Source organism: Odocoileus virginianus, chromosome 23, assembly GCF_023699985.2.
Source record: "Odocoileus virginianus isolate 20LAN1187 ecotype Illinois chromosome 23, Ovbor_1.2, whole genome shotgun sequence".
Taxonomy (NCBI): domain Eukaryota; kingdom Metazoa; phylum Chordata; class Mammalia; order Artiodactyla; family Cervidae; genus Odocoileus; species Odocoileus virginianus.
The window spans coordinates 45,099,972-45,125,691 of record NC_069696.1 but is presented as its reverse complement, the minus strand read 5'-3'; the positions used below and the strand labels follow the sequence as shown (position 1 = coordinate 45,125,691).

Genomic DNA, 25,720 nt, shown 5'->3' with positions numbered 1-25,720 from the left:
GCTCACCACTTGTTTTTGTAACGTCTTACTGGAATATAGCCATGCCAGGTCATTTACGTACTATGGCTGCTTTCGTGTTACAACAGCAGAGTTGGGTAGTTTGGCAGCAGAGATGGTGAGCCTGGACAGGTTTATCATCTGGCCCTGTATAGAAAGTTTGCCAACTCTGACCTACACCATAAAATACAAACTTGCCGCGAGTGCTCTTTTTTCATCATGTTGGTCCTAGACCTTGACCTGCCTGCCCTCCCTGATGGAGTAGAACTGTACAAGTGTGATGCCCACTAGCTACACACTACTATTTACATTAGGTAAAACTAAAAATTTCAGATCCAGTTCCTTAGTCACACTAGCCACATTCAATCTGCATACTAAACAGACCGTCTTCGTTACTACAGAAAGTTTACAGAAAGTTTTGTGGGGCAGTGCTCAACTAGAAGCCCCTGGGGGCAGGAACTGTCTCTGGCTCACTGCTATAACTGCAAGGATTTTTCTTACACAGAATTTGCTCTCAAAAATTAGTTGGCTAAATGAAAGATGATAAACTACTGATAGAGAGGTCTGAGAGTCTTCACTTCCAGTTTCCAGATAACATCTCAGTGTTGCTGCGCCTGTGACCACTCTGGGGGGTGAGGCCTTAGCGCACACGGCAGATACTGGTTGGTGTCGTTTAATCTGAAACAGGAAACCTAGCCAACCACCGCAGGAGCTGTAGCCGTGGTATTTGTTAGCAACGCCACGTGTTTCCAGTGACAGAGGAACCAGCTGATCAAAAATGCTTGACACACAGAAGGCCTAAAAGGAAGCCCCAGATGTGGCCACCCTGCCTACTGAGCATTGTTTTTGAGAGAAAGGTAAGTGTACAGATAACTTCTGAGTTGTTCAGCCAGCACTAAAATGAACCTTACCTTCTGAACCTCAATGATTTCTTTTCCCAAATTAATAGCATAACATATCTGCAAAAAAAGAAAAAAAGAAAAGCAGTGTTTGGCAGAGAAGGGTAAGAACTTGAGAAGATGATGTGATCCTGAAAGTACAGTGAGGTCACAGTCTGCTCCCATCACCCTGGAGGCAGAGGACCTGGCTGCAGGAAGTTCGTCAGGTGGGGCTTCTGAACACTAGCGCCCACCTGTACTGGTCTCCTGTTGCCACTTTATGTTAAGTGAAAACTGACGCTATTAAATAGTCTAAAATTCTTACCGGATACTTTTTTCCTTTCTCTCAACCATATTTAGCCACTGCATGTTCATACACACAGTGCTTAACAGATACTTCCTGAAAGAAGGGTTGAATCATTTTGATTACTTCTAAGTAGCGAAGTAGCGAAGGCAGCCACAAAGTTTCATACTAAAGAAAAGAACAGTTAAGATGTACTTTCCTGACATCTGCTTCCTTGGTTTCCTCCCTGAGAAAAGATTTTCTCCATTGTAACTTTTAAAAAAAGAACAAAGTTGAGGTGAACTGCTTTTTAACATTTCCTGATCTCTCCGAAGCAATTATATTTCACCATTAAAGTTCTTCACTCTTTCGCTTGATATGTACTTTCCATGTGGAAATTTTACTCCAGTTTTCAGTGGGGACCTGAAGAATAGTTAACTAAATGTTGAAGAGGTTTGTGCAAAATAACCCTTTAAATATCTATTTTTGGACTGAAATATTATGGCCTCGTCAGTCTAATGCTCTCCCAACTGAGCTGCTATTTTGGCCACCTTTGCAGCATCTTAAGATGAAGAAAAGAACAAGACCTTTTCGCCTTCTGAGTTGCTTTCAAAAACATATGTGCTCAGAGACTCTCCGCCTGTGGATTCAGACAAGCGGACCACAAAGCCAACCAGTCTCTTGTTTTCTTGATGAGCAGCAAACTGGGTGACACTGGTGAGTTCAAACTAGAAAAAAAACAGGAATAGACTGTTATAACGCAGCAGACTAGAGTTAGGGTCATTCTCCATGGAAGCAGTGCACACTACTAGTGACGTGTAATCTGGCAAGTAAATTTTAAGTGCACACTTTGTGTTTCAGGTGACTATAAAGGGGAATTAAAGAGTAATCACTACAGTTAGCATGCAGCAGGGTACTTACATTGGCCCTTGTTACTTGAGTCTGGGGGTCTATCAACCTGAAATTTTAAGAGATTCATTATATCACAAATGTTGGATAAAATTATATTCTTAGATGAGTCTGTAGAACTTCAGAAGGAAACCATATAAAACTTTAAACATGAAAACATATTTTCACATGTTTTTGTCTGGTTGAGGGTGAGGTGAGCGCACCCTATGACCATCCAAAGGGAGCGAGTGCCCTGGTTTCTGCCTTGATTGCACCTGTGCAGTTAAACCTCAGGGCATCTTTAATGGAAGATGATGGCAAACAGTGGATTTCACGGCATGTTAGTGCTTATCCAAAGAGGCAGCATTATAATTCTCCAGAAAAATTAACATGGATGGGTAATACTCTGCAGCCGCTGCCTTAGAAATTCCTATCAGCCTGTTTCCATTAAGTACCAGAAACAGATACTTCTCAGTTTTTAAGTTTTCTCAAACACATGGGGTAGAGGTGAGAACAGTAAGAGATTTAACAGAACTGTTCCCAAATTTAACCAAACTATCAGTTTGGGTGTAGGAGGAATAACTGTAGGAAGGTATTCCAGACACTCTCAACAGCATTTTAAGCATCATCCATATCTGATCTGAGAAAACTATAGAGAGTTTGCTGTTATTTTATAGATACAAATTTCTACTTTCTAAAACATAGTATTGTGTATATAAATTATTATTGATGTGCTGTAAGTTTCATAAGTGAAAGTAAAGTATCCTCTTTTATTAAAAGATGGTTATAATTCTGTTTATATGGAATGTCCAAAATAGGAAAATCTGCTAGACATACTAGTGGCTAGAACTGAGCAGGTTGCAGGGGAAAGGGAGTGACTGCTAATGGGTCTGAGTTTTTTTGGGGGGGGGATGATGAAAATGTTCTAAAACTGTCTGGGTGACAGTTGTACAAATTGTACATACTAAAAAACACTGCAAATTGGTAAATTGTACAGTATGTTGTTATATTTCAATAAAGCTGTCCCCCACTCCATAGTAACAATTTGAAAAATATACACTTATATTTGTTAAAGCACAGGATTTATCATCAGAGGGCTCAAGACTAAACTCCTGCATACTAACTTCATGATCTTATGCACGTCACCCTGCCTTCTCTCATCTGCTTTGTAAAACTGGGATAACAACCTCAGTAAACCTCAAACAGGTGATTAACAAAACATGCATGGAATTTTAAGCTACAAAGCTAAATAATTATTTATGTCTTTTAGTGAGTGGCTCATTAATTAGTGGTGACTTAGAAGGTAAAGCGTCTGCCTACAATGTGGGAGACCCAGGTTCGATCCCTGGGTCGGGAAGATCCCCTGGAGAAGGAAATGGCAACCCACTCCAGTACTCTTGCCTGGAAAATTCCATGGACTGAGGAGCCTGGTAGGCTACAGTCCATGGGGTTTCAAAGAGTCTGACACGACTGAGCGACTTCACTTTCTTTGACTTTCATTAGTGAGTATGAATTTAATGATTTTTAAAATATACATCATAAACAATTACCCTCAAGTTGGGATAACCAGAGTATTTTGTAACTTTTCTATAAATGGAAATTGAAAACTTTTAGTCTGCTGTGTATATCAGGTAACCTGTATTTGCTTCTTAAGATCTGATTTTCTGTGTGACTTCTAAAAACATATGAATTCCCATACAAGGATGTGTGTGTATGTAGTGGTAAAATACACCTAACATCAAATTCACCATTCTTGACATTTAACACATCACACTATTGAACAAGCATCACCACTATCTAGTTCTAGAACAGCTTCATCACCTCAGAGGGAAATTCCGTATCCGTTAGAGCAGTCACTTCCCATTCTACTTTCTTCTCAGCTTTTGGCAGTTCTCACTAATCTTTGTCTCTATAGATTTGCCTATTCTGGATATTTCATATAAATGATCATACAATATGTGGCTTTTTCGTGTCTGTCAATTAGTATGTTTTCAAGGTTCATCTGTGTTGTAGTATATACCAGTACTTCATTCCTTTTTTTAAAATTTATTCTTAATTGAAGGATAATTGCTTACAATAGTGTTTGTTTCTGCCACACATCAGCATGAGTCAGCCATAGGTATACACATGTCCCCCCCCCCCCCCCCCTTGAACCTCCATTCCTTTTTAAGGCTGAGTGGTATCCCACTGTACATGTATACCCTGTTTTGTTTATATATTCATCTTTTTGATGGACACTTGGATTATTTCTCTACCTTTTGGCTATTGTGGATAGTACTCTTATATGAACATTTGTTTTAAATTCTTTTGGCTATCAACCCAGGAATGGAATTCTATGTTTAAGTTACAAAGGAACTGCCAAATTACTTCCCACGGTGGCTGAACCATCTTACATGCCCACCAGCAATGGGTTCCAGTTGCTTCACATCCTTGCTAACACCTGCTATTTTCTTTTTTTAAAAAATCTATAGTCATCCTAGTGGGTATGATGAAGTGGTTCTGGATAAGATTTACATGTTATTCATGACAGCATATTTTCATGTGCTTACTGGCCAATTACATATCTTTGGAGGCATAGATAGTCCTTTGTCCATTTTTAAACTGAGTTTTTCCTTTGTTGATTTCTGAGAGTTCTGAGTATTAGATGAGGATCTGAAAATATTCTCTCCCATTCTGTGTGTGATCTTTGCCCTTTTTTTGGATCGTGTTCTCTGATGCACTACTTTTTTCTTAGTGCTTTTACATATATTTAATCTTTTTGGTGGTGATTATAAGAACAGTGAGCCAATGCCTATGAAAGGTCCAGGACATACTTGGAGAAAAGCTTTAAACAAATGTAAGTTTTTATTCGTAAGAACCTCATTCTTGAAGCAGGGCACTCAAAGCTGGTGCCCTGGGACAACCCAGAGGGGTCGGGGGGGAGGGTGGAGGGGGGTTCAGGATGGAGGGATGCATGTACGCCTGTGGCTGATTCCTGTTGCTATATGGCAGAAACCACCAATTAAAATGAATGAATGAATTTAAAAAAACCCTCATTCTAAGTAGGTTTGTAACAAATGAAAAGGACTGATTTTAATAAATGGAAGAAACTATATTCTGATTTTTGCCAAAGTACTGGTTAATTGTTTTGAAACTTACCATTTATTGAGCACCTTCTATGTGACAGTCATGGCTGTATTTTACATGAATTAACTCATTTACTCCTCATGACAACACTATGTGGTGTGGATATGGTTGTTTTCATTTTATATTTATAACTGAAGAAACTGAGGCACAAAGGTTAAGTAACTTGCTCAAGTTCAAACAAATAAATGCCAGAGTCAGGACTAAGACTCTAAAGCAGTGCTGCTGTCCCACAGAAATGTAATGTAAGCCTTATATGTAATTCAAAAATTTCTAGCAGCCACATCAAAAAAAAAAAAGTGAAAACAAGTGTAATTAATATACTACTATAATAGATCAAAAATATTACCAGCCAGACGTGTTACTAACATAACAATTACTTTGCTTTCTCTTTGAGGTGGGTAACCCTAGTATGAGAGCTTAAATATTGGCATGTGCTTTACACTTCTCAGCTCAGATGAGTTAGGTTTCAGATGTTACATGTAGCTGCAGCATGGACAGTGCAGGTCTTAATAAAACCTGTGCCAACCACAGCTTGACCACTGTTTGCCATCATCCATACAGGTCTTATTATTTGAAACCCCAAATTATGTAGTTGGTATGGCTTGACTTTATTTTCAGCCCAACAAACATTAACCAGATTTTCCTTGTGGTGGTCTAGTTATCTCAGGCAGGCTCATGTTCTGTTTTCACAGTTTTTAAGGTTTTATTCAACAGTACTCTGAGCTGAGGTGAAAGAAAAAACAAAACCCCTTTCATTTGCAAGCTCAGAGAGAGTACACTCAAAGGACAGCATCTTTATGCACAAGGGGTGGGATTCACTCACCACTGAAAATACCAGTTTCTAAAAGTACCAGCTTTCGTCTTTAAGGGCACTTCTTTGAGCCAGTGTATCTTATGAAATCGAAATGTATTATAAAAAGCAAAGCAGAAACATGAACCGTGTTTTCACTTAATCCAATCAAACAAGTATTCTACTGTGAACATTCTAGACGGTTAGACGTGCCTTAACAGGGAGTTGGTAGAAGCTGTAGGAAGTCTGAGAATGAAACTGAACGCACCTCAGGGCCTGACTGGTGACCATCAGGTGGGACTCTGTCATCCGGAAGATGTTATGAATAGCCCGAGCAGCCAGTACTTGTCTCATCGCTTCGTAAATCACTTCCGTAGTGTTGTCTGTTTTGACTGCCATTGATCCCAAAAACCGAACTATAAACATCTGCTGCAAAAGAGAATCTGCAAGAAAGCATTTTCCGCTCAGGATCATGTTCACTTCCTGCCTGCCGACCCATGTACAAGAGGCACACGTTCTGCTCTGAAGACAGGCCAGCTTCAGATTCTCCTTGCCTTCTGGAGGGCTTTCTAAAGCCAAAACTTCTCAGTACTCTGATTATGTAAACCACAAACCGCCAAAGCTCTGAATCTTCTACTGTCTGTATTTTGTTTGGAACTATTCATTAGACTAGAAAAGCACCTCTTTTTCTTCATCTATAAAATGAAACCAGATGAATGTCCTTCTAGTACTAAAACTCTAGGTGACCACATGTAAAAGAAAGTGTATCATCTTCCTTTTGTCTGAAAATGAGCTTTTCCAGATAACAAAATATTCATTCATTACTTTGGCCTGCTGATAAAATCCTCTTATAGAAGAAAATTTATTTGAAGAAAGTAAGACCTGATGTTGGATCTCAATTTATGCACATCATTTATTACTGAAGGGCAGTGATGACATTCCATAAACTCTGGGAGATCTCACACTGTTAACGTATTTGATGCTAATGAGCTTACAGTATTTGCTTCTTGACAATGACACATAACCAGACAAACTGAGTAACAGCGATCACAACTGGAAAATCATGAAGAAGGTTTGGAGGATCTTTTTTTCTGTAAGAACAACAGTTCTCCTTTCTACCATTTGAAAGTAAGCAGCCTACATTTTCTTCACTTTTCTTCCCTATTAGTATCCTAGCCCCTAAAAAATAACTAAATGGTTAAAAAACAAATTAGGAAAATATAACTGACATGTTATAAATGATTACTCCCATATGAAGATACTTTTTACAAGTTTGATGTTTTCTGTATAGACTGGTAACAAAGTGTGGACTGTGTGAAAAGTCAGCTAGAGAGTCAGATCTGAGGCAGAGCCTATTTAATAACATCATTTTTCCTTTTTCTGCCTAAAGCTGTGAGAAATGCCTCTTTACAACTCCTACTTTTAAATTTAAATAAGTGGCATTTCATTCTAACGACATTATGTGGCTTCGGTCAGGAAGCTGTGTTAAAACAAAAGGCCTTGCCAGCACTTCTGAACTGTCCTGGCTGGGAGCCGCAGCTCTGTGGAGTAGCAGGTTATGGTTAGCTCTATTGGGTGTGTTCTTATGTACCTTACAAGAATGTAAATCAGACAACAACAATCTGAGTTGCAATGAATTAAACACCTTTTATCCGCCCCCCCCCCCATCTTTCATATCATCTTCAAATTTAAGAATGAGTTTTTGTGCTTTTATTTTTCTAAAATGAAACAGCCTATTTATGACGCACCTGGATTTTACCCTCTTGGAGTCTGTTTTGCAGTAATGTGATAGCAGATTTAGATTCGGCTACATTGCTCTGCAGGAGCTACAAAAAGGTTATGGATGTGGCTAAATGGTATGATGCTTGCAGAGAATGTGTCAGCCCTCAGTTTCTACGCTAGACCTGTCCTAACATGACTTCACATCTTACTTCAAGGGCCCTGATAATTCTGTGCTGGGGAAAGAAAAAACACACAAAATGAGCCACTTACCTTCTGCTTCTGGAAATGTCGCATCCTCAGTTTCACCAAAGGGATTGGTACGCCTAGGGGGACAGCCAGAGTCAAAACAATCCCAAGGGCTTCAGTTCAAACAACACTTAACACCTGAACTCTACACCAGAAGGGGACAGTCTTTGGGGAGGGGGGGCGGGGGGGGGGGGGAAACGACATTCTCCCAGAGATAACCCCCTCTTTTTAGCCCATACCTGCCGCCTCTGTTCTGATCAAGGAATTCTGTAGCGGGAAGTACAATGTCAAACTGAATAGGTGTTCCAGGTGCAATTAGTTGTTCGGCTTCCGGTATAATGACTGTTGCTTTTGGCACTATCTTGTCATTTTCCATCTCTGAACTTTTCATGTTCTGGCTAGAGTACAAAGTTGGAAAAAAAATTTTTAAATGCCTCTTGACCTTAAGTTTTTACAATCAAATGAATACATGTTGAATGCCTATGTGACTTTTACAGGTAGATAAAGGAGAAGATCTAACTTACTCTACCAGTAAATCTTTTAAGATGTCATTCACATCTGTGGTTAAAATTCGTCAGATATTCCCATTACCTACAGCTGGTTCTGTGCATGACATTCCACATGATGCTAGACTGCTGCTTATATTACCTATTAATTTCCTGTATCTTTCTCTCTTTAAGAAAGGCTTTTGAGAGCAGGAGCTGTAGCTAAATCATATTTAGTGCTTGGTACACAGCAGGCACTCAGAAATGTTTGCTGGATGAATACTACATTTTGGCCTGGCGGTCACACCCTGGCCGCCCTTCCTCCTGAGGGCTCCCTCTCCCCTGCTCAGCGCACCCTCCACTGTGCTCCTCCTGCCAACTCTGCCTCAGTTCCACTGCTCACCCTCTCCTGCACTGCAAACATCAGCTCAGAGCGCCCTCCGTCCACCAGGCCTTTCAAGCCAGCCTGACCCTCTCCCTCTGCAGTCCTGTGGTTCTTCTCCGGAAGGCAGGAGGGTAGTCGTGGACCTCTGTGTGCCTCCGGGGCTTAGCACTGGACCCACACATGCTGTCTGGAGATTGTGGCCACTGTCTGAACAGTGATTCACCCTGTCTGTCCTCTTCCAGTGTCAGCATGCTGTAATTTAACCTTTCCTATGTTTATAATCTTTTCTCCTCAGGCCCTAAATTGGTCTCCTCTTTATTCTTTATGACAGCATTTTTATTTTTACCATAATAGTGCTTTCCTGTATTTTAACTTATTTACCTCTTGCCTGTCTTCCCTTACAAGTCTGTAAGTTTCATGCCCTAGCTCATTGCCTGGCCACATACTGGACATTTAACGGACATGTGTTGAACAACAGGATAAATGAATGAATATTAGATATAAGTAACTGCAGAATGAGTGAAGGCCACACGAGATTTGCTTGGAAGTGAACAGCAATTTGTCCCCAAGAACACAGTTTCTCTGCTTCATCCCCTCACTGTCATCAGAACATTTCTTTATCCTTAATGAGTTGACCCTAAGAGAGTACCCCGCCCCTCCACTGCTCCGAGGCCACCTGGCAGCCATGTGTCACCCTGCCAGTCTCGGCTGATTCAGCCAGCTGGCTACAGTCATTTTTTCCTAGAGATTCTTCTATGGAGTCCTTTCTAAGAATGTAGTTTACATATTATAGAACAGAAGAGAAAAATCAGTTACTGAATCTGAGCTGCAAACTGTTTTTTCAGAAAGCCAATCACACCTAATTACTAACAATAACTGAACTTTGGCACCCCAGAAAGTGTTTTAAGAGTGGGAAGAGGCCTCGGAGGTGGTCTAATTCATTTCATGTCAGAGTCGGGACAGAGGCCTGGAGTGTTGATGACTCACTCAGGGACATCCATCTGTGTTCAGAGCAGAGCTGTTGGTAAGGCCACGTCTCCTAACTCCAGTCTAGGGCATGTTCTCCACTCTGTCCCCCTCACACTCTTGTCCCCTCACACTTGCATGGCTTTACAAAGAGAGGACACTGGCCCAATCCGAGGCTCAGAGAGGAGCCCCACTGGCTGGATCTGGATTTCCATTTCCATTCATAAAGTGCTTTCCTTAAAGCTGCACTTGATAAGCATGCTACCTGTGTGTAAGCTGGTATCCTTAAATTAGGGCACTGGAGTGTTCTCAAGACTTGCCTCTTCCTCATTTTCATTCCCTTGGCTCAGGTTCTCCTCACAAGACAACGCATGGGGCCCTCTGCCCTTCTCCTCTCCCACCGCACCCACTCTCTCCTAGGAAGGGCCACCAAGCAGCCTGGCCACGCCGTTCCGACTGCCCCCCCTTCTCAGAGCCTGCCGCTGCCATTCTTTCACGGTTGGACTCAACCTGTCTTCTGTTTCATCGAGCGCTCTTCCTCCTCCCGTCCCCGTGCTGGGTGTGTGAACACTGGCTCCACACTCACCAGACTGAGACCCTGGCAAGTTACTTAACCACTCTGCGCCTTCTGACAACTGTCTGCTGGAATCACTGGACAGCAGCCGTAAAACACGTAACGGGATTCTTCCTCCCATGCCACTGAAGATGGGTGCCTGATACACTCATGATTTAACTCACCCTTTGATACCACGCTTTCATTAGTGTAACAGATAAATCAGCCTTCTATTATTTAACCAGTGGAAAATCCCATTTAGATAAAGGGTGGCGTTCCTAGAATAAATCCTAATGCAGCATTCAAAACAACAGGATAGCTGTCCATGTGAAAATGCTCATTATAAATGACAACAGCAAGTAAAGGAAGGGAAGACAACCAATGTACTCAAACAGACAATAATATAATTGATGGACTACTGTGGAGTTAAAGGAACAATTATGAAAAAAGTAAAAATATGAAAAATATGTATGTGAAACATGCACATATGAAAATACCACTGTATGTGCTGATAAGGCCTACAGCTGTAACATGGACACACAAAAGGTGATTTTCTTCCTTATTTTAAAAAATTTTGTTTTGGGTCCGTAACTCTACTGATACTGATACGAATGTGGGGAGAACTCCTGAGTAGCAGATATGCTGGTCGGTGCAGGTGCCATTTGCTCAGGCTGTAGCCACACGGACCCGGGGGAGGCGGCTGATGTTGAAAGCAGGCAGCTTGGAATCCTGGCTTGGCCCCCCATCTGTGGTCTGATGCTGAGCGAAGTGTTTACCCTTTCCTGGTCAGTTACTGTTTCTGTAGAACAGGGCTGGACTGGGAGGTCTGGAAGCATGAAATTTCTAGTACATGTTAAATTCCTAATACACAGTTTGGCTCCAAAATCTACTTTTCTTTGTCCTTTAGTTACCTGGGGCATGGACTTTCTTGTTTTTTTGCAAAGCTTGTAACTGGAGTCACTGCTTGGAGAGCCGTCTGATTCAACTTGATGGCGACCGCCTAAAAATCCACAGGAAGACACACTCAGGTCCAGGAGGTGGATGCTTACCTTTCACACTGAGAAAAGTGCTGAGATGCAGGCAGGGTGGCTGTGAATTACCTCTGGGTTGTCAGTCAGGTAGATCTGTCTGGAGATGTTGTTTATTGCACATATCCACTGCAGACGACATTAAAAAAAAAATCCTGCTGAATCCCAAAGTCACCCACCATACTACAACAGAATGAAACAAATGAAATCTTTACCTCTTCATTTTCCTTTCTGCTTTCTGCCTGGAGGATTATTCCCCTGAAATAAAGTACATCTAAGTAAGTGCCTCCCAGATCTCTGTGACTGGGACATACTTCCCTCTCCTGGGCCTCAGGTTTCCCATCTCTACAGTGAAGCAGCTGGACTCAGACCTGCTACCCCAAGGTTATGATTCTGCAGCGTGGACCATCTTGTGGCCCTGCGTAGATGATCCAAGGTGGCCAAAACTGTGGCCTCACCACTCCTCTAGCCACACCCAAAGAAGAACCAGCAGCCATTCCACACCTTCCTAAAACTGAATAGCTGCATGCCATGGGCCGGGAGTAAGACACAAGTCATACTGCCCTACCTCCATAAAGGCATCACTCCTAAAGGGACTCCACACCTGCCAGTTCGTGTGTTCCTCATCTCATCTCTGGGAGCTGGGCAACATGGATCATATCCCTATTTCTTACCTCAGTGAAGTAAAGCCCAGAGGAGTTACATAACTGCCTGGGACTGTGGCTAGAATCCAGAATCTTCATTCCCAAGTCATTCCCCAACACCCAGGGAGGAAGGATGTCTAAATATGCTCTGCCATTCTGGGAGAAGAGACGGTCTACACCATACAACACTGCCCCGCCCCTGAGAACGTCAGTTCAGAAGCCCAGTGGAGAAGGGAAATGTAAGCAGAGCAGCTCTGAGCACAGGGCCGCTCCTCCCCACAAGCAGGTGAGGCCTGGAGCACTTCACGGACTCCGCGGAGCAGTTTCAGACCAATGCTCTAAATGAGAGGGGATCCTGCCTGGACAGGGTCTACTGTGAGGATACGAGTGTGTGGTCTCTTCTGGGCCTAAGGTGCACAGCAGTATGTGGGGACAGCGGGTTAACGAAACGACACTGCTGCAGCCCAACGTCCTGCTCACATCAGCTGGGTCAGCTGGAGGAGTGGACTCCTCAGGCAGGCACCCACTTTCCCCTTCAGCTGCACAGCCAACCCTCATGGTGCAGACACAAAGGCTTGTCTAGTAACAGGATGAGCCTGGCACCACCCCTCTCTCTGAGTTGCTACTGATCAATAGCTCCTTCCACTGCTCTCTACACATGTAGGTCACCCCTTCTCCAAAGTCACAGACAAGTCCTGTCTGGGACTTCTTTTTTTTGGCTGCCTGGCATGCAGGATCTTAGTTCCCTGAACATGGATCCAACCTGCACCCCCAGCAGTGTAATAAGCATGGAGTCTTAACCACTGGACCTCCAGGGAAGTCTTCTCCCTGGGACTTCTTATATAAGGCAGGCTGGACTCTATATGGTCCTGTGTCCTTGGTTAATTAAAGAGAACATAAAACCAGCCTCTGCAAAGGCCCCCAAGGAGGGCCAGCTCGCAGAGTGACCTAGGAGGCCCTCGCAGAGGCGGACTCTGCCCACTCCTCCCGCAGGAGCCCATGTGGCCTACGCTTTTCCACTGGGAGTGGTGATCTGGAAGCAGTATCGCCGGTCCTCACAGTCCACTGCCATCACAGAGCAGTTGTCCAGGTCCTGGATCAGGCCCCCGGCCACGGCGCCCCGGGGCTGGCACATGAGATTCCCGCCTTGGGTGAAGAAGTAGAGTCTCTCCCAGGTGGTGGAGACCAGCCCTGTTTTACTGTGAAAATTGAATTGTGAAAAGCCCGTGAGCGCTAGGAAGCATGAACAGCACCTCAAGGGTCTTGCTGCCTCTTTATGGATATTGGTAGTGTTTTAGAAACAATGGGTTTCTTGACATTAAAGCAAAAGTGCTTTGAAAAGAATTCCAGTGCAAAGACTAGCAGGGGAGGGACCACGCGGCCTGAACGAGTGGGGAGAAGACAGGCTCTGCTGGTCCCGGGGCCAGCTCCAGGATGTGTGCGGGGAAACTGCAGGCACCTAGGCCACTGCAGCCAGACGGCTGCTCAGCCCAGGGTCAGCCATCGGACACTGGAAACCTGGACGACCACTCCTCTTAAGACTCAGAGCTGAACTACTTGAAATCTAGTTACCAGGGTCACCTTAGCCCACAGCACATACCCCAGAATCCTGGGTGCTTTTTATCAGACTAGGTTTTGTTCCAGCTTAGGTGTTGTTCTCGTTTTGTGGGCTGTTTACAAGAGGAAAATCCAGTTCCTGGCCAGTAACACCAGAACCTTGTGGCGTTTTCTGTACAGGACTAAAGGAGATGTGTGGCTTGTGATCTTGACAAGCTTTACAGACTCTCAAAGAGCTCTACCCTGGAAGGAAAACAGCTGGCTATTCCTCTTCATACACCCTCCATTTGTGGGGCATTGAATACATTTACTTCATTCCATGTGTACGGAGTGGTGACTATGTATGGGGCACAGGTTTCCTGCCTCAATAATTACAATTTCCAAAAATGGTAACAGCTAACATTGGAGTGCGTGTACCTGCTAGGAATTACCTCAGGTAATCTTTATAACAATTTTATGATGTAGGTTCAATTTTCAGCTCTATTTGACAAATGAAGTGACTGGGGGCCCGGCCAAGCCAGGGCGTCTGACCGGGGGGAGTTCACCACTGCACCTGCTCTGCTCTCAGGCACAGGTACACCTGAGTGTCTCTTTAATTTGAAATGGGCAATTGGAAGACCTGAAGGTTGAATATGAGACTCTGAAAGGTTCCCTGCCCTCAGACTCTGGCCTCAGTGCTGGGCCACTGGCACACTGCTCTCACCCGCTGGAGGTCTGGGGAAGGGTCTCAGTGGTCTAGGGCGATGACCGGTAGGAGCTGTCTACCTACAGACAGCCCTGGAGAGCAGGAGGGGGTGGCCTGTGGTGTCCTGGAGTCTTACTGGGTCTTACTGGGTGAGTCTCCTGGGTTCTCACTCACACGACTGTTTCAAGGCCATCTCTCGGCACAGTTTGGGACCTGGCCCAGGTCCTGTGTCCCAGGCAGGAGGGGCGCCTGGTGGGAGCTCTTCCCCACCCTCACACACCCCCACCCTTTGATGGGGCACGTAACAGGTGCTCTTCAGCCACTGCTAGGGAACACAGCTTTCAGGAGGCGGCAAGCAGAGCACTCTTACTTTCTAAGATTAAGGTAACCGGCCTTCTGGATAAGGTTCCTGTTGATCTGGGGCGCAGCCACATCGAAGTCTGGGGTGTAAACAGCTTCATCCAGAGAAAGTAATTCTTGCTGGGATGCCCTCATCTTCTCTGCTTCCACTTCTAGTTCCACCTGGATGCTTAGGACAGAAGGTGTCAGGTCAGCTGCTTGTCACAGCAGACGGCGGCGCCTCCCCATGGCTTCCTGCCTCACGCAGGGTACACAAGGCTCCATCCGAGGCCCTGAAAGCTGAAGGCCACAGGGACTCCAGTCTGCGTTACCCCAAGTGTTAATAGGACTGCTGCTTCCAAACAGGGTGTAACCGGGCGAGGCCTGAATCCAGGTAAGCGGTTACTCTGCCCACACAGTGGTGTCCAGGCTCAGAACCACCAGCGCGAGCTTGAGAAGGCAAGCCCATCCTTGGGAGCCACAGGTGCTGGCAGCTGCGGAAGTGCCAGAGAGGCGAGAAGGAGATGGCCGTCATTCATGCACCCACCTGCCTGCTATCTAGGCAGGAGTGGAGGCGCAAACACAAAGGCAAGGCCAATGCTTTTGCCTTGTGTGATAGCTACTCAACTGCTATTGAGTTGAGATGGCACGGGCTGGCGGGCCAGTTTGCCCATGGTCTGGCTTTCATTTCCTTGTGCCCTGAAGTGTGGAAAACCTGGAAGCTTTACCTTGAAATAAGCAGCTGCCCTTTCTCCCCCATAAGGTGAGGCCTCAACAGCTACCCCACCCAGTGAGGACAGCCTGGGTTATAAAGTCTTAAACACAATCTGCCAGGATGGTCCCTCCGCCCAAGAAAACAAACTCTGGAGGCACTGTTCCACGTCCCCACTGCGGTAGGGAGGCAGGACTGAACTCCAGTGTTGGTTTCAGAAGGAAGCCTGGGGGCCAGTGAGCCCAGGGTTTTAGAGTGAGCTCCTCAGCATTGCCTTTCAAAAGCGTTCTGCAGGTGAGCGAGCTCAGGCTTGGTCATTCCATGTTCCCCTCTCAGAGGTTCACAGTGTCTACTGCCCGGGTCTTGTTTAATGTTGCCCTGATACAAGCAGTCAGTCTGAGTTAATTTTGGCTATTGAGACATTTGAATGGAATGCCTGGGGCTCCACCAATGAACCTCATTAGTTTAACCTGCCTGTCACTGCCAAGGCTGAGAGAAAGAAATGAGGGGGAAAAAATTAAGCAGTAAGGACGTAGAAAGAGGAAGCCAAACATATACAGAACCTCGTAGGCTCATCAGCTTTTGTGAGAAGCCTCTGAAGATCTCATGAAAGGTAAGCACGCTTTCCCCCAGAAAAGCCCTCATGTGAACCAACACAACATCGTGCGCACATCTGCAGGGAGCTTTTAGTAACTGCCCCCTCCCCTCCCCACCCATGTGGACTCAGGCTCAAAAACTCTGCGCTAACGCAGGAATTCAGAGAACAGGGTAGAAGGGCTACCACCTTCATATGTTCCCTTCAAAGTTTTTTGTTTTTTACAAAATCATGTTTTATTTAATTAAACAGTGTGTGAGAGAAGGAGCCAAGAAAAAAGGCTGCAGTGTCATCACTTGGAGTAGGGGTAAACGCAAAGCCCCTGGCCCCAGGGGTGGTTTGAAGTACCACCCATTTGGGTCCAGGCTGGGCTCTGAGTCCCCTCACACCTGGATGGGAGGCCAGGCGCCCATCTCCCGGGGAAGCGCTGCAGAGCCCAGAGCCGCCACGGGACACTGTTCCTCGGCCTCTCGGGTGGGCTGGCTGCTGACATGCGGCAGTGTGGCAGCAAGACCCCTCCCGGTGGGGTGGCGGGGGGCAGCAGTGTTTATCTACTCACCAGAAGAAAACATAAGGGACAGGAAAATGAGAATTCTTAACTGAATGCTTTCACTGTTTGAACCAGGAGGTTCTGGGGCTCCCGGGTTCAGCTGGGAACCCCACCTACTGCCTCTGTAGCAAAATGCCTCATCAGGCAGCAGAAACGTAACACAACTCACAAAAGCAGACCCAGCCCTTGGGAGCAAGCTGTGTGGCCAGGGCCCAGTCACTAGACTCTGGGAACAGCTGGTGCCCTGGTGACGGTTCAGAGAGAGGCTGACAAGGAGAGAGGACGCGAGCACTGCAGCATGCCGGAAACGGGCACAAATGTCCTGCCATGCGTTAATACAAAAATCTAGTCCATGAGAAAACCCTGAAGCACAAGTAATTCTCGCAGAGACACAGGAAACCAGGGGATTCTGAGAGTTAAGGCAGGAGAGAGGTGGCGAAGAGATAAGGGAGAGAGCATTTTGTAGTGAGAAGTTAATGGGCTCCCTATTTTCACTTTCTCCTGACACTCCCAGGGGCTCACAATCAAATTACAAGGCAGGAAACTGAATTCAGATTTCACAAGCTGCTTTCCAACATAATTATAAATTTATCCTGCATCCAGAAATCGGGCGGGGGTGGGGAGGGAACAGCTCAGGGACTTTCACGAAGGAATATATGCTTTCCTAAACCACAATTCTCCTCGTGTTGCCCAAATAAATTCTGCTTCTTGGCCTTTTAAAGATACTTTGAAATGCTATGTCCTCAAGAAAATGAACAATTTTCATTTTTCCACACAAAATAAGATCCTATACTTATATTTCTATTTTTTACACTGACTTATCAGTTATACATCTATATATAGAGAGACAACATTTCTATATTCCAGCAATCGTGAGGGGTGCTCAAGGAACTGCACGTCTGTGCTATTAATGAAATGAGCCTGGTGTTGGCGGTGCTTGGGTGCCTTCCATGAGCTTACTACCAGGGACACTGATGGCAGGAAGCAAGGAGACTCTGAGCAGCCGCAGCCTCAATTGAACGTGGGCAGGACGGTCTACATTTGCAAGGCTGAACTGCAGTTTGTTAAATGAATTTTAAAAAGGCTTAATGTCTTATTTATCTATTTGTCATTCACAAATGATGCCAAGTTTCCTGAAAAGCTGCAGCACTTCTGGCTGATAACCCCATTAGTTCTCAAGAGAAAAAAGCAAGCAACTCTTCTAAACTGAACTTGCTAGCTTATAATATGAAACTTGAGTATTAACAAAAGAAGATCTTAAGAAGAGGAACTTGGACTTAATGGGAAAGTACCCTTGTGGATGTCTTAATTTTTATTTACAATTTGTAGTAGATAGGACTCTGGCTCCATATAAGTCAAGAACAGCAGATATCATGACTTTCCAAGCACTACTACTCACAAAGAGCACAGCGAAGAGATGGGTGCTGTCTCTGAGCATTTACGGAGTGGAGGTGTTCGGGGTGGGGGGCTCTGTGGGGCCCTCCCTCCACCTTGCAGAAAGACTGACCCAGGAGAAAAGACAAAAGGCAAAGGAGACTCAAACCAGAGCACAGCATTACCTTTGAACCATGTCTGCAACGGAGGATAAGAAGCCATCCATACTCTGGGAAAACATCTCTGCTCCCTTCTTAAAAAAGTTAATCTGAAAGATACAATTATCACATTCTGAAAACTGTCTGGGAAAGGTGATTGATAAAACTCACGAAATGTGAGCTTGACAGCACCAGGGCGGAAGACACTAGCGGGCCCTCCTGCCCGCAGCACTGGCTGCCTTCTAGCTGAGCCCCACCTCACCAGCTGAGAGTCACTCCCAAAGCCCTCAGTGCGTCGGCAGAGCGAGGGGGGTGAAGCCTGCCAACTTGCCGAAAGGCTGTGAAGACCAGAGGTGGTGTAAGTGCTTGGTGCATACTCCCCTCATCAATAACTACTACTGATAATTATTTAGATATTATCATCCACCTTTTTCCTGTGTGAATTTAAGAGTCATTTCTTCAGGGCCAGTATTAGGTCACGTTCACCTCTGAACCTCCAGCAGCTACTGCGGTGAAATGCACAGCACCAGCAAGAAGCAGAGAGGCAGTGTGCAGCTCTCAGTGAGGGGCAGGCCACACTGACCGCCCTGCTCACTGACCCACGTGTGGCTCCTAACAGGCCGGACAGACGGTGACCTGGCTGCCAGCTTGCAGGGGGTAAATGGGGCTGAGGATCCTGAAAAGGCCCTTCCAACTCTGACATCAACTTAAAGGGGATTGTGCATGAGAAGGACACAGCAGGGCTGTGGCACTGCATGGGTGCTGGACCCTGGGGGCGGGGCCCTCCTGCTCCCCTACATTCTGATCTGGAAGCAGGTCTTGCCTGGGTGGTGGGCATGGAAATCGACCTCTCACCTCGAGGAGGCTAGGAGGTGTCATTGGTACAGTCTGGCATCCTTATGCCTGGCTCCCCAGACGCCCTGGGGAGGTACATACACCAATGTACTTAGCTCTCATGGCACAGAATCACAATGCTCGGGGTATTCCTAACGCAAGGGATACCTGCAGGGAGATGCCCTGGCTCCATGATCTCAGACCCATACAGAGATCAACATTGTAAATGCCACTCTGAGTCCCAGAAATGTTAAACTAATCAGTCTGTTAAATGAGCATTCCACATTTCTGAGGGCACAGCATGAAGGTGGTTTTCCTCTGCTTTCCCTCCCTGAACTCCTCAGAATTGATACTCTAAGTCCATATCTCAGCTCCTCTACTATTCCGTAAATGCCGAGGGCAGAGGCTCATGCAATTCTTAAAAAAAACCTGACGGAAGGAGGGCATTCGCCACTGGCTTCTACAACCACATGATGTACAACTCACCCTGTAAATACAACATTTTTTGTGTTCTCGTGTGCCTGTACACAGATGACAAAACCTCAATCTGTAGGCAGGCATCAAGCCTGAATCATGGCTTAACTGGAAACCTGTTTACTGAGGGCCAGAGAAGGAAAACATGGAGTCAAACCACCACCACTAAAGTGAGTGGTGCTCATCTGGGGCAACGTCATCCGAAGACCTCAGTTCGTGGCCCTCTGTGAACAACAGAAGCACTGTGGTCATGTGACCATCCCTACCAAAGCAGGTGCTCCGTGGGCAGCAGGTACAGAGGGCTGATGAGGCAGGAGGACAGCAAATGCTTCAGAATCACCCAAAGATTCAGTGTCAGACAACAACCTCGTTTACAGGAAGGAACTATAGTTTTTATCAGAATTAAAAAGTCTGCAGGGTGAGACTTTCATCCAGCCTTCTGTCTTGAAATCTGCATACTTTTCATATAAAAAATGAAACATGCCATCCTCAGTCCTCCAAAATGATGCTGCCACCACCCAAGAAGGATGGCGTGTGCTGCTCTGCGTTCCTAGGTGAGAGGGCTACACCAGCGCTACTGCACCCGATGTCTTGTCTTCCCCTCCACGGCCAGGTTGGGAGACGTGCTGGAATCCTTGCCGGTGAGAGCCAGTGAAACCAGCCAGCATCAAACCCATCCTTCAGGCCTTGTGAGGACCCTCCTCTGACCAACCCAGCTCCCCAAGCACTGACCCGTCAGGCCTGGAGCTGTTCATCTTTCTGAGATGCTGAGTCCACGTCCTTCCCTGACTCGGGGCCTCTAACTGAGAAGGAATTACTGCTCCAAAGGCAAGAACTGCTAATCAAGGAGGTCAGAGGTAAGAAGAGGTACCAGTCAGAGAGCAGAGAGTCCTGGCATTGTGTAACTCTGCCAGGACAAGGGCAGGGCAGAGGGGCAGTGTTTAGCAGAAGAGGGGAGGGCAGCATGGTGTGAGCATACACGAGTAGACACACGTGCCCCTTCCGAGGAAGCTGGGCAGCGCCCAAGGATTTGCTGAGGATTGGAGTCCACAGCTGGACAGCGCCAGTTTTTGGTTTAATCCAGCTTTACTCAGCTGACACACAGATTATATTGCTCTAGTTAAATATTACCTCCGAAGACATAAGCTGACATTACTGTCCCCACCACTAAACAATGTAACAAACGTATTGAGAAGATAGCTGAGCTTAAATGTTTCAAGGTTCTCTCTTATTCTTTTTGTATGAAACGAATATTTCATTTTTTTGGAAGTATATGTATTTTTTTTTAAGTGTATTTTAAACATAATAGATGCTCACATGTGGGGTTTTTTTTAAGTTGCTTTTTTTCTTCTCAATGTTTTGCTTCCTCACATTCCCTTCTGTCCCTAGAAGGTTAACTGAGAGGATTCCCAGGTGTGTTTCTCACGTGCCCAAGTGAGGTTTTGGAGCCAAGCTAAGTGGGGCAAATGCAGGGCAGGGGTGGAGGGTGAGGGCTGGTGCCCCAGGTCAAGGCCCCATCCTGAAACTGTAGCCTCCCTGCAGACAGTGTTCAGCAGCCCGTGAAGTGGGAGGAAGAAGCTGGATCAGTATTCTACAGAGACTTCATCAGGCAGTGGCAACGTTTCCCCATGCCCCAGAAGCCAAGGTGCTGGCAATAACCTCAGCAAGGTTACCTTGTGAGAAGAGCCCTTCCCACACAGAATACAAAGGAACATGCAGAGTCTTGGGTTGCAGGCCCAGCTCCACCAATCTGGGAGTCAGAGGCGTCTCAGAAAATTGAACCAGGCCTGGCTTTCATTGGAATCGGACACAAAGGCCACGCCGGCTCTCCCCACAGGAGTCCTGGGAATGGGCCATTGTTTCCTGCACATACAGCCTAACAAGTCCAGCTACTGAGGACCCAGCCCCTCTGGAAGCTCTCCAAGTGCTGCACCTAGTAGCTTCCAGGAAGGCGGTGCACCTGTGTTTCTTTCTCTGATGATGCTTCCGTGTCTCCTAGGGGCTACGTCAGCAGAACACCACGCTGTTCTCCACAGCTGGTCAGGTCTGAGGCCTCGGGGCAGGGGGACCAGCCTACCTGTCCACGGGCGAAGCCCAGCATGGGCTCCATCATGGCCACGCGCTTCCTGCACTGCAGCGCATTGAGGGCACAGTAATACTGAAGGGAGGAAAGGTGCTGTTTCCGCCGGGCCGCGGCCACCTCCTTCACAATTTCAGTCTTCACCTGGTTAAAAGGGGAAGCAAGACCAATGGCAAGCTGTCCAAAGCAAGAGGCAATTCTGTACAAGCTGGCAGCTTCAAAACATGTCTGTTTACTCATTAGAGCAATATTTGTGGAAAAAACATAAGACTCTCTCTCAAGTTTTTAAAAAGTCAAGTCAAAAATACCAAAATTAATGGCATCTCAGTGTCTGGGAGAAGACTTCCTTCTGGCAGCACTACAAAGAACTGCCATCCTTTAGGGAAACAATATGGCAGCATGCAATCAAAGCCATAAACATTCTGGTTCACTCATGAGACTGTATTCCCAGGAAATCACGGGATGGAAGTAAAAGTTATATACCTGAAAGTATTTGATATTCTCTGTGTGTGTGTTAGTCATTTAGTTGTGACCAACTCCTTGTGACCCCATGGACTGTGGCCCACCAGGCTCCTCTGTCCATGGGATTCTTCAGGCAAGAATACTGGAGTGGGTTGCCATTTCCTTCTCCAGGGGATCTTCTGGACCCAGGGACTGAACCCGGGTCTCCTGCAATGCAGGCAGATTCTTTACCATCTGAGCTAGAGGGAAGTCCCCAATATTGTCTATAGCAGCTAAGAAGCTAGAAAGCATGAGTTAAAAGAATCAGAGTCTACATCCAGGGCAAGGAGATCAAGTGCCTGAGTATATATGAGTCAGATAATCATATGAGGCATCAAGCTTAAGTCAGAATCATTACATGGTTATCATTTTACAATGGTTCCAAGTTCATGTTTAATAAACCAGTTGAAAAGCTAGAACAGAGAAGCAGAAGTCTACCTAAGAGATTCAGAATAAATATTTTTTAAAATCCATGTGTAGGAAAAAAAAAAAGAATTCATCAGGATACCCTCAATGCCACAAATTCATAACAGAAAAACATAAAAGGAGCTTAAATAAATGAAGTGAAAAATAACATGGAAAGTAGGTTTTCTTACCTTTTCATTCTCCTTTTTTTTAGGAAGCCTACTATATTTTGCCATTGAGAGGTCGTGTTCTAAAAATAAACAGATATTTTAGCACCCAGATGGGTTGAAAGGCAAGAACATTCATTCAGCATCTCTACCCACAGACAAACTAAACCCTCATACCAAGACCAGAGAAGATGCTTACCGCTGCTGGCGAGTCCGAAAAGATCCTTTAAAGTGCTTACTTCTGAATAAGAGAAAAGAATCATCTTAAAACAAAGAAAAAGAAAGTATGCCAACCCAGAGCTCTGTGCTTTCCCAGGAAAATAAAGATATGTACATGGAAGGGGAAAGTCTTCACCAGCACTCCCAGGTCCTGGTGACTAGGGACGCTTGCTTTAATGAAAAACATCTGAAGTGATCTAGTATACTGTACTTGCAGCAAGCCAACACCAATAAATGTTACCCCATGTAGGTGCCACACACATCATGTATAAAGACAGCTTAAAGTCTAAGACCAAAAAATCAAAGTCAATGTTAGACAGCAATGACTGTCCAAGGTTAAAAACTTAAAAGCATGGAGATATTTAAAAGGAAGCAACACTTTCTACAATTCTAAAATAATCCATTTTTACTTTATCAACAGAGAAAAGCATTTTCACATTTTCTATGTTGTTTTTTGTCTCAAAACTGCCTTCAGCTTACAAATTTCTCTTCACATTTTTGTTCTTTCTAATATGGGGGCTACTTTCTACCTTTCTATTCTTTAATTTTTCTTTCTTTCTCATCTTTTACTTCCCATTGGAGCAGTTTTAGAGTTTTTTCCTTATCAATTTTAAATCACTTGCTTAAAAACTTTTGTATTATCTTCATTCAGATTATGTACTTATACTGGTGGGTAAGCAGGCTTCCCAGATAGTTCAGTGGTAAGGAACCCCCCTGCCAATGCAGGAGACCCAGGTTCAATCCCGTGGTTGGGAAGATCCCCAGAGGAGGGAATGGCAACCCACTCCAGTATTCTTGCCTGGGAAATCCCATGGACAGAGGAGCCTCATGGGCTACAGTCCACGGAGTTGCTAAAGAGCTGGTATGACTCAAGGCAAACGCTTCAAATCTCTGTCTTGGTGTCATCTGAAAGGGATAACAACTTTCTTCATGGATACTAAGAAACTTCTCTTTTCAAAACTACTACTGGGTATTTTTATTCTCTTAAAATAAAAATTAACATCCTGGTAAATACCACTACTCCACAAATTGAGCCCTCTGGACTAACAAAAGCCACATCATCAAGGCTGTGGGGCACTCTCAAGCCGAGGTTCCCATCAACAAACCTGAGAAACATCAGTCTGACCATACAAGTCGTCAGGGGAAATTCTGTCTCCAAAAGACTTAAGAGTTTGTTTTTTAAATGACACCCCTACACGTTTCTAATATTTTCATTTAGAGAAAATCTTTTTTTAAAACGCACTCAATGAAGTTTTCAGTTACCACTGGATAAACAGCACACAACACAATTGTATTTAGGTCTGGGATTTATACGCGATTATAGATAAGCAGCACTAAAAAACATAAAAAGTTCTGCTCAATGGAGATTTCTCTTCGTACAAGCTGACATACTATGTATTATTTTTTATTTATTAATTGTTACTGCTGCCAAACTGCTCTTGGGTAGAGTTTATGCCACTTCTGCCATTTCTCTGGTAGGCCTCAGGTGATATGATCACAGAGGATCTCAAAGTGAGGGGGAAGAAAGCTTCATATTTAAGATTTGGCCTTCCATGAATGGTATCTTTTCTGCCTAAAAAGAAAACTTTAAGGTGTTGTATTTTTAAAGAGGAAGTACTATCCTAAACAACAGATCTTTCAGTACTCAGGTTCAGACTTTCTGTTCTATAATTTTTTATATCGGTGTTGTAGAAAATACAATTCTTTACACTCTGAGCAATGAATATTTTCAATGAATTAAAAATGGACAAAAGGACTAGAAAATCCACATTCCCAAAAGTAATATCAACTAAGTTTTTTCAAGATTATGTTATATTTATTTTTTCACTACCTTCATTTCAAATGATATAAAATTATCCTAAAGTTTTATTTTAGTTGAAGAACCAAAATTAACCCAAAAGAGCAACTAGGTTCTCTGAACTAGTCACAGGTACTCCCTCCCACTAAATGAGCTCCACTGTTGTTGTTCACAGCTGTATCCCAGAATCGAGCACGGATACTGCTTGGTCTCTGCTGGGAGCTAGCACACAAGATCCCACCCATGACAAGGTCATGAGGGAGAAAAACTGACAGGCAAGGCGGATCAGGTTTTCAGGGGTTTCGAAAAGCTGCCCCCAGCGCTCACCTTAAAGATGGTATCTGTCTTTCTGATGCTTGCTTCAATAGACTACTCCCTAATTTCTGTGACACAGGCAGAAGGCCTTCCCCGATCTCTTTCCAAATAACAATTAATTTAGAACTTTCATCAATAAGTTTCCCAGGTGGTGGTATAAGATTATCCAGGATGAAAGGAGTGTTTCAATTTAAACTCCTTTGCTGGCATTCTAGTTTGTTTAGCAAATGCGTTTATGCCCTTGGTATTAATATGCATGACTGCTCTTAATACCCTAATCATAAAATAGCATAAAGAACCTGATCATATACAGGCCCTAATAGACACAGAGCTTTTTTGGGGGGTGGGGGAGTCCTATTAGAAAACATAAGAAAAATTATTCTAAAGGTGGTTATTGGATTAACATTTGCTTGCTGTGTTTTTGCTCTTAATGTGCTAAGGTTGTGTTATGGAATCCATTGTTAATATAGTTACAGATCTAGAAAAATAAGAGCTTAGCCCTAGTGTGGTAACAATGAGATGGTTGTGAATTGTCACCCGGGAGTGCTAGGCAGAGGCTGCCTCACCAAAGTCGCAGAGTCAGTGTGGGGTAAACTTCTTAGATAAACTCAACTGACAACTTCTGCAGAAGGATTAATTTTTATCTTAACAAGGTTATACTTCTACTCTGTACTGTTGCCCTATGAGACTGCTACCTTTCAGTTAAGGTCACCACAGAAACAGGAAAATAGGTTTACATTCACCTGACCTGCATAAAATGTTAATGGGCCCCAAGGCCAAAAGATAATGTACAAGACCCTCATAAACAAAGAAGTATGCAGAAAACACCCTGGTTTTGTGAAAAACAAGCTGATGTAATGTTAAACTATCTTCCCCTTAGAAATGTACTAACTTAGGGTATAAAAACTACGGTAAAAAATAAAGCATTGCCAGACCCTGCAAACACCCCCATCTGGTCTGTCTCTC

At 44.7% G+C, this 25,720-nt stretch overlaps 1 protein-coding gene across 3 annotated transcripts in view; it reads right to left on the bottom strand.

The window, feature by feature from the left end:
• The window catches only part of APPL2 (adaptor protein, phosphotyrosine interacting with PH domain and leucine zipper 2), a 53,270-nt gene that overhangs the window by 1,479 nt on the left and 26,071 nt on the right, over window positions 1–25,720 (bottom strand). For 2 of the 3 annotated variants that reach the window (XM_020897911.2, XM_020897910.2), the window contains exons 6-20: window positions 22,622–22,663; window positions 22,447–22,505; window positions 21,347–21,493; window positions 17,989–18,071; window positions 14,604–14,762; window positions 13,002–13,190; window positions 11,563–11,605; window positions 11,420–11,476; window positions 11,231–11,319; window positions 8,170–8,328; window positions 7,955–8,007; window positions 6,231–6,405; window positions 2,080–2,116; window positions 1,746–1,886; window positions 909–956 (exon numbers count right to left, since the gene is read on the bottom strand). In XM_020897911.2, the coding sequence (XP_020753570.2) occupies window positions 909–956; window positions 1,746–1,886; window positions 2,080–2,116; window positions 6,231–6,405; window positions 7,955–8,007; window positions 8,170–8,328; window positions 11,231–11,319; window positions 11,420–11,476; window positions 11,563–11,605; window positions 13,002–13,190; window positions 14,604–14,762; window positions 17,989–18,071; window positions 21,347–21,493; window positions 22,447–22,505; window positions 22,622–22,663 (1,481 nt within the window). Of the gene's footprint in view, window positions 1–908; window positions 1,582–1,745; window positions 1,887–2,079; window positions 2,117–6,230; window positions 6,406–7,954; window positions 8,008–8,169; window positions 8,329–11,230; window positions 11,320–11,419; window positions 11,477–11,562; window positions 11,606–13,001; window positions 13,191–14,603; window positions 14,763–17,988; window positions 18,072–21,346; window positions 21,494–22,446; window positions 22,506–22,621; window positions 22,664–25,720 lie in introns of all 3 variants that reach the window. The other variant, XR_002314588.2, reaches the window with a different exon arrangement.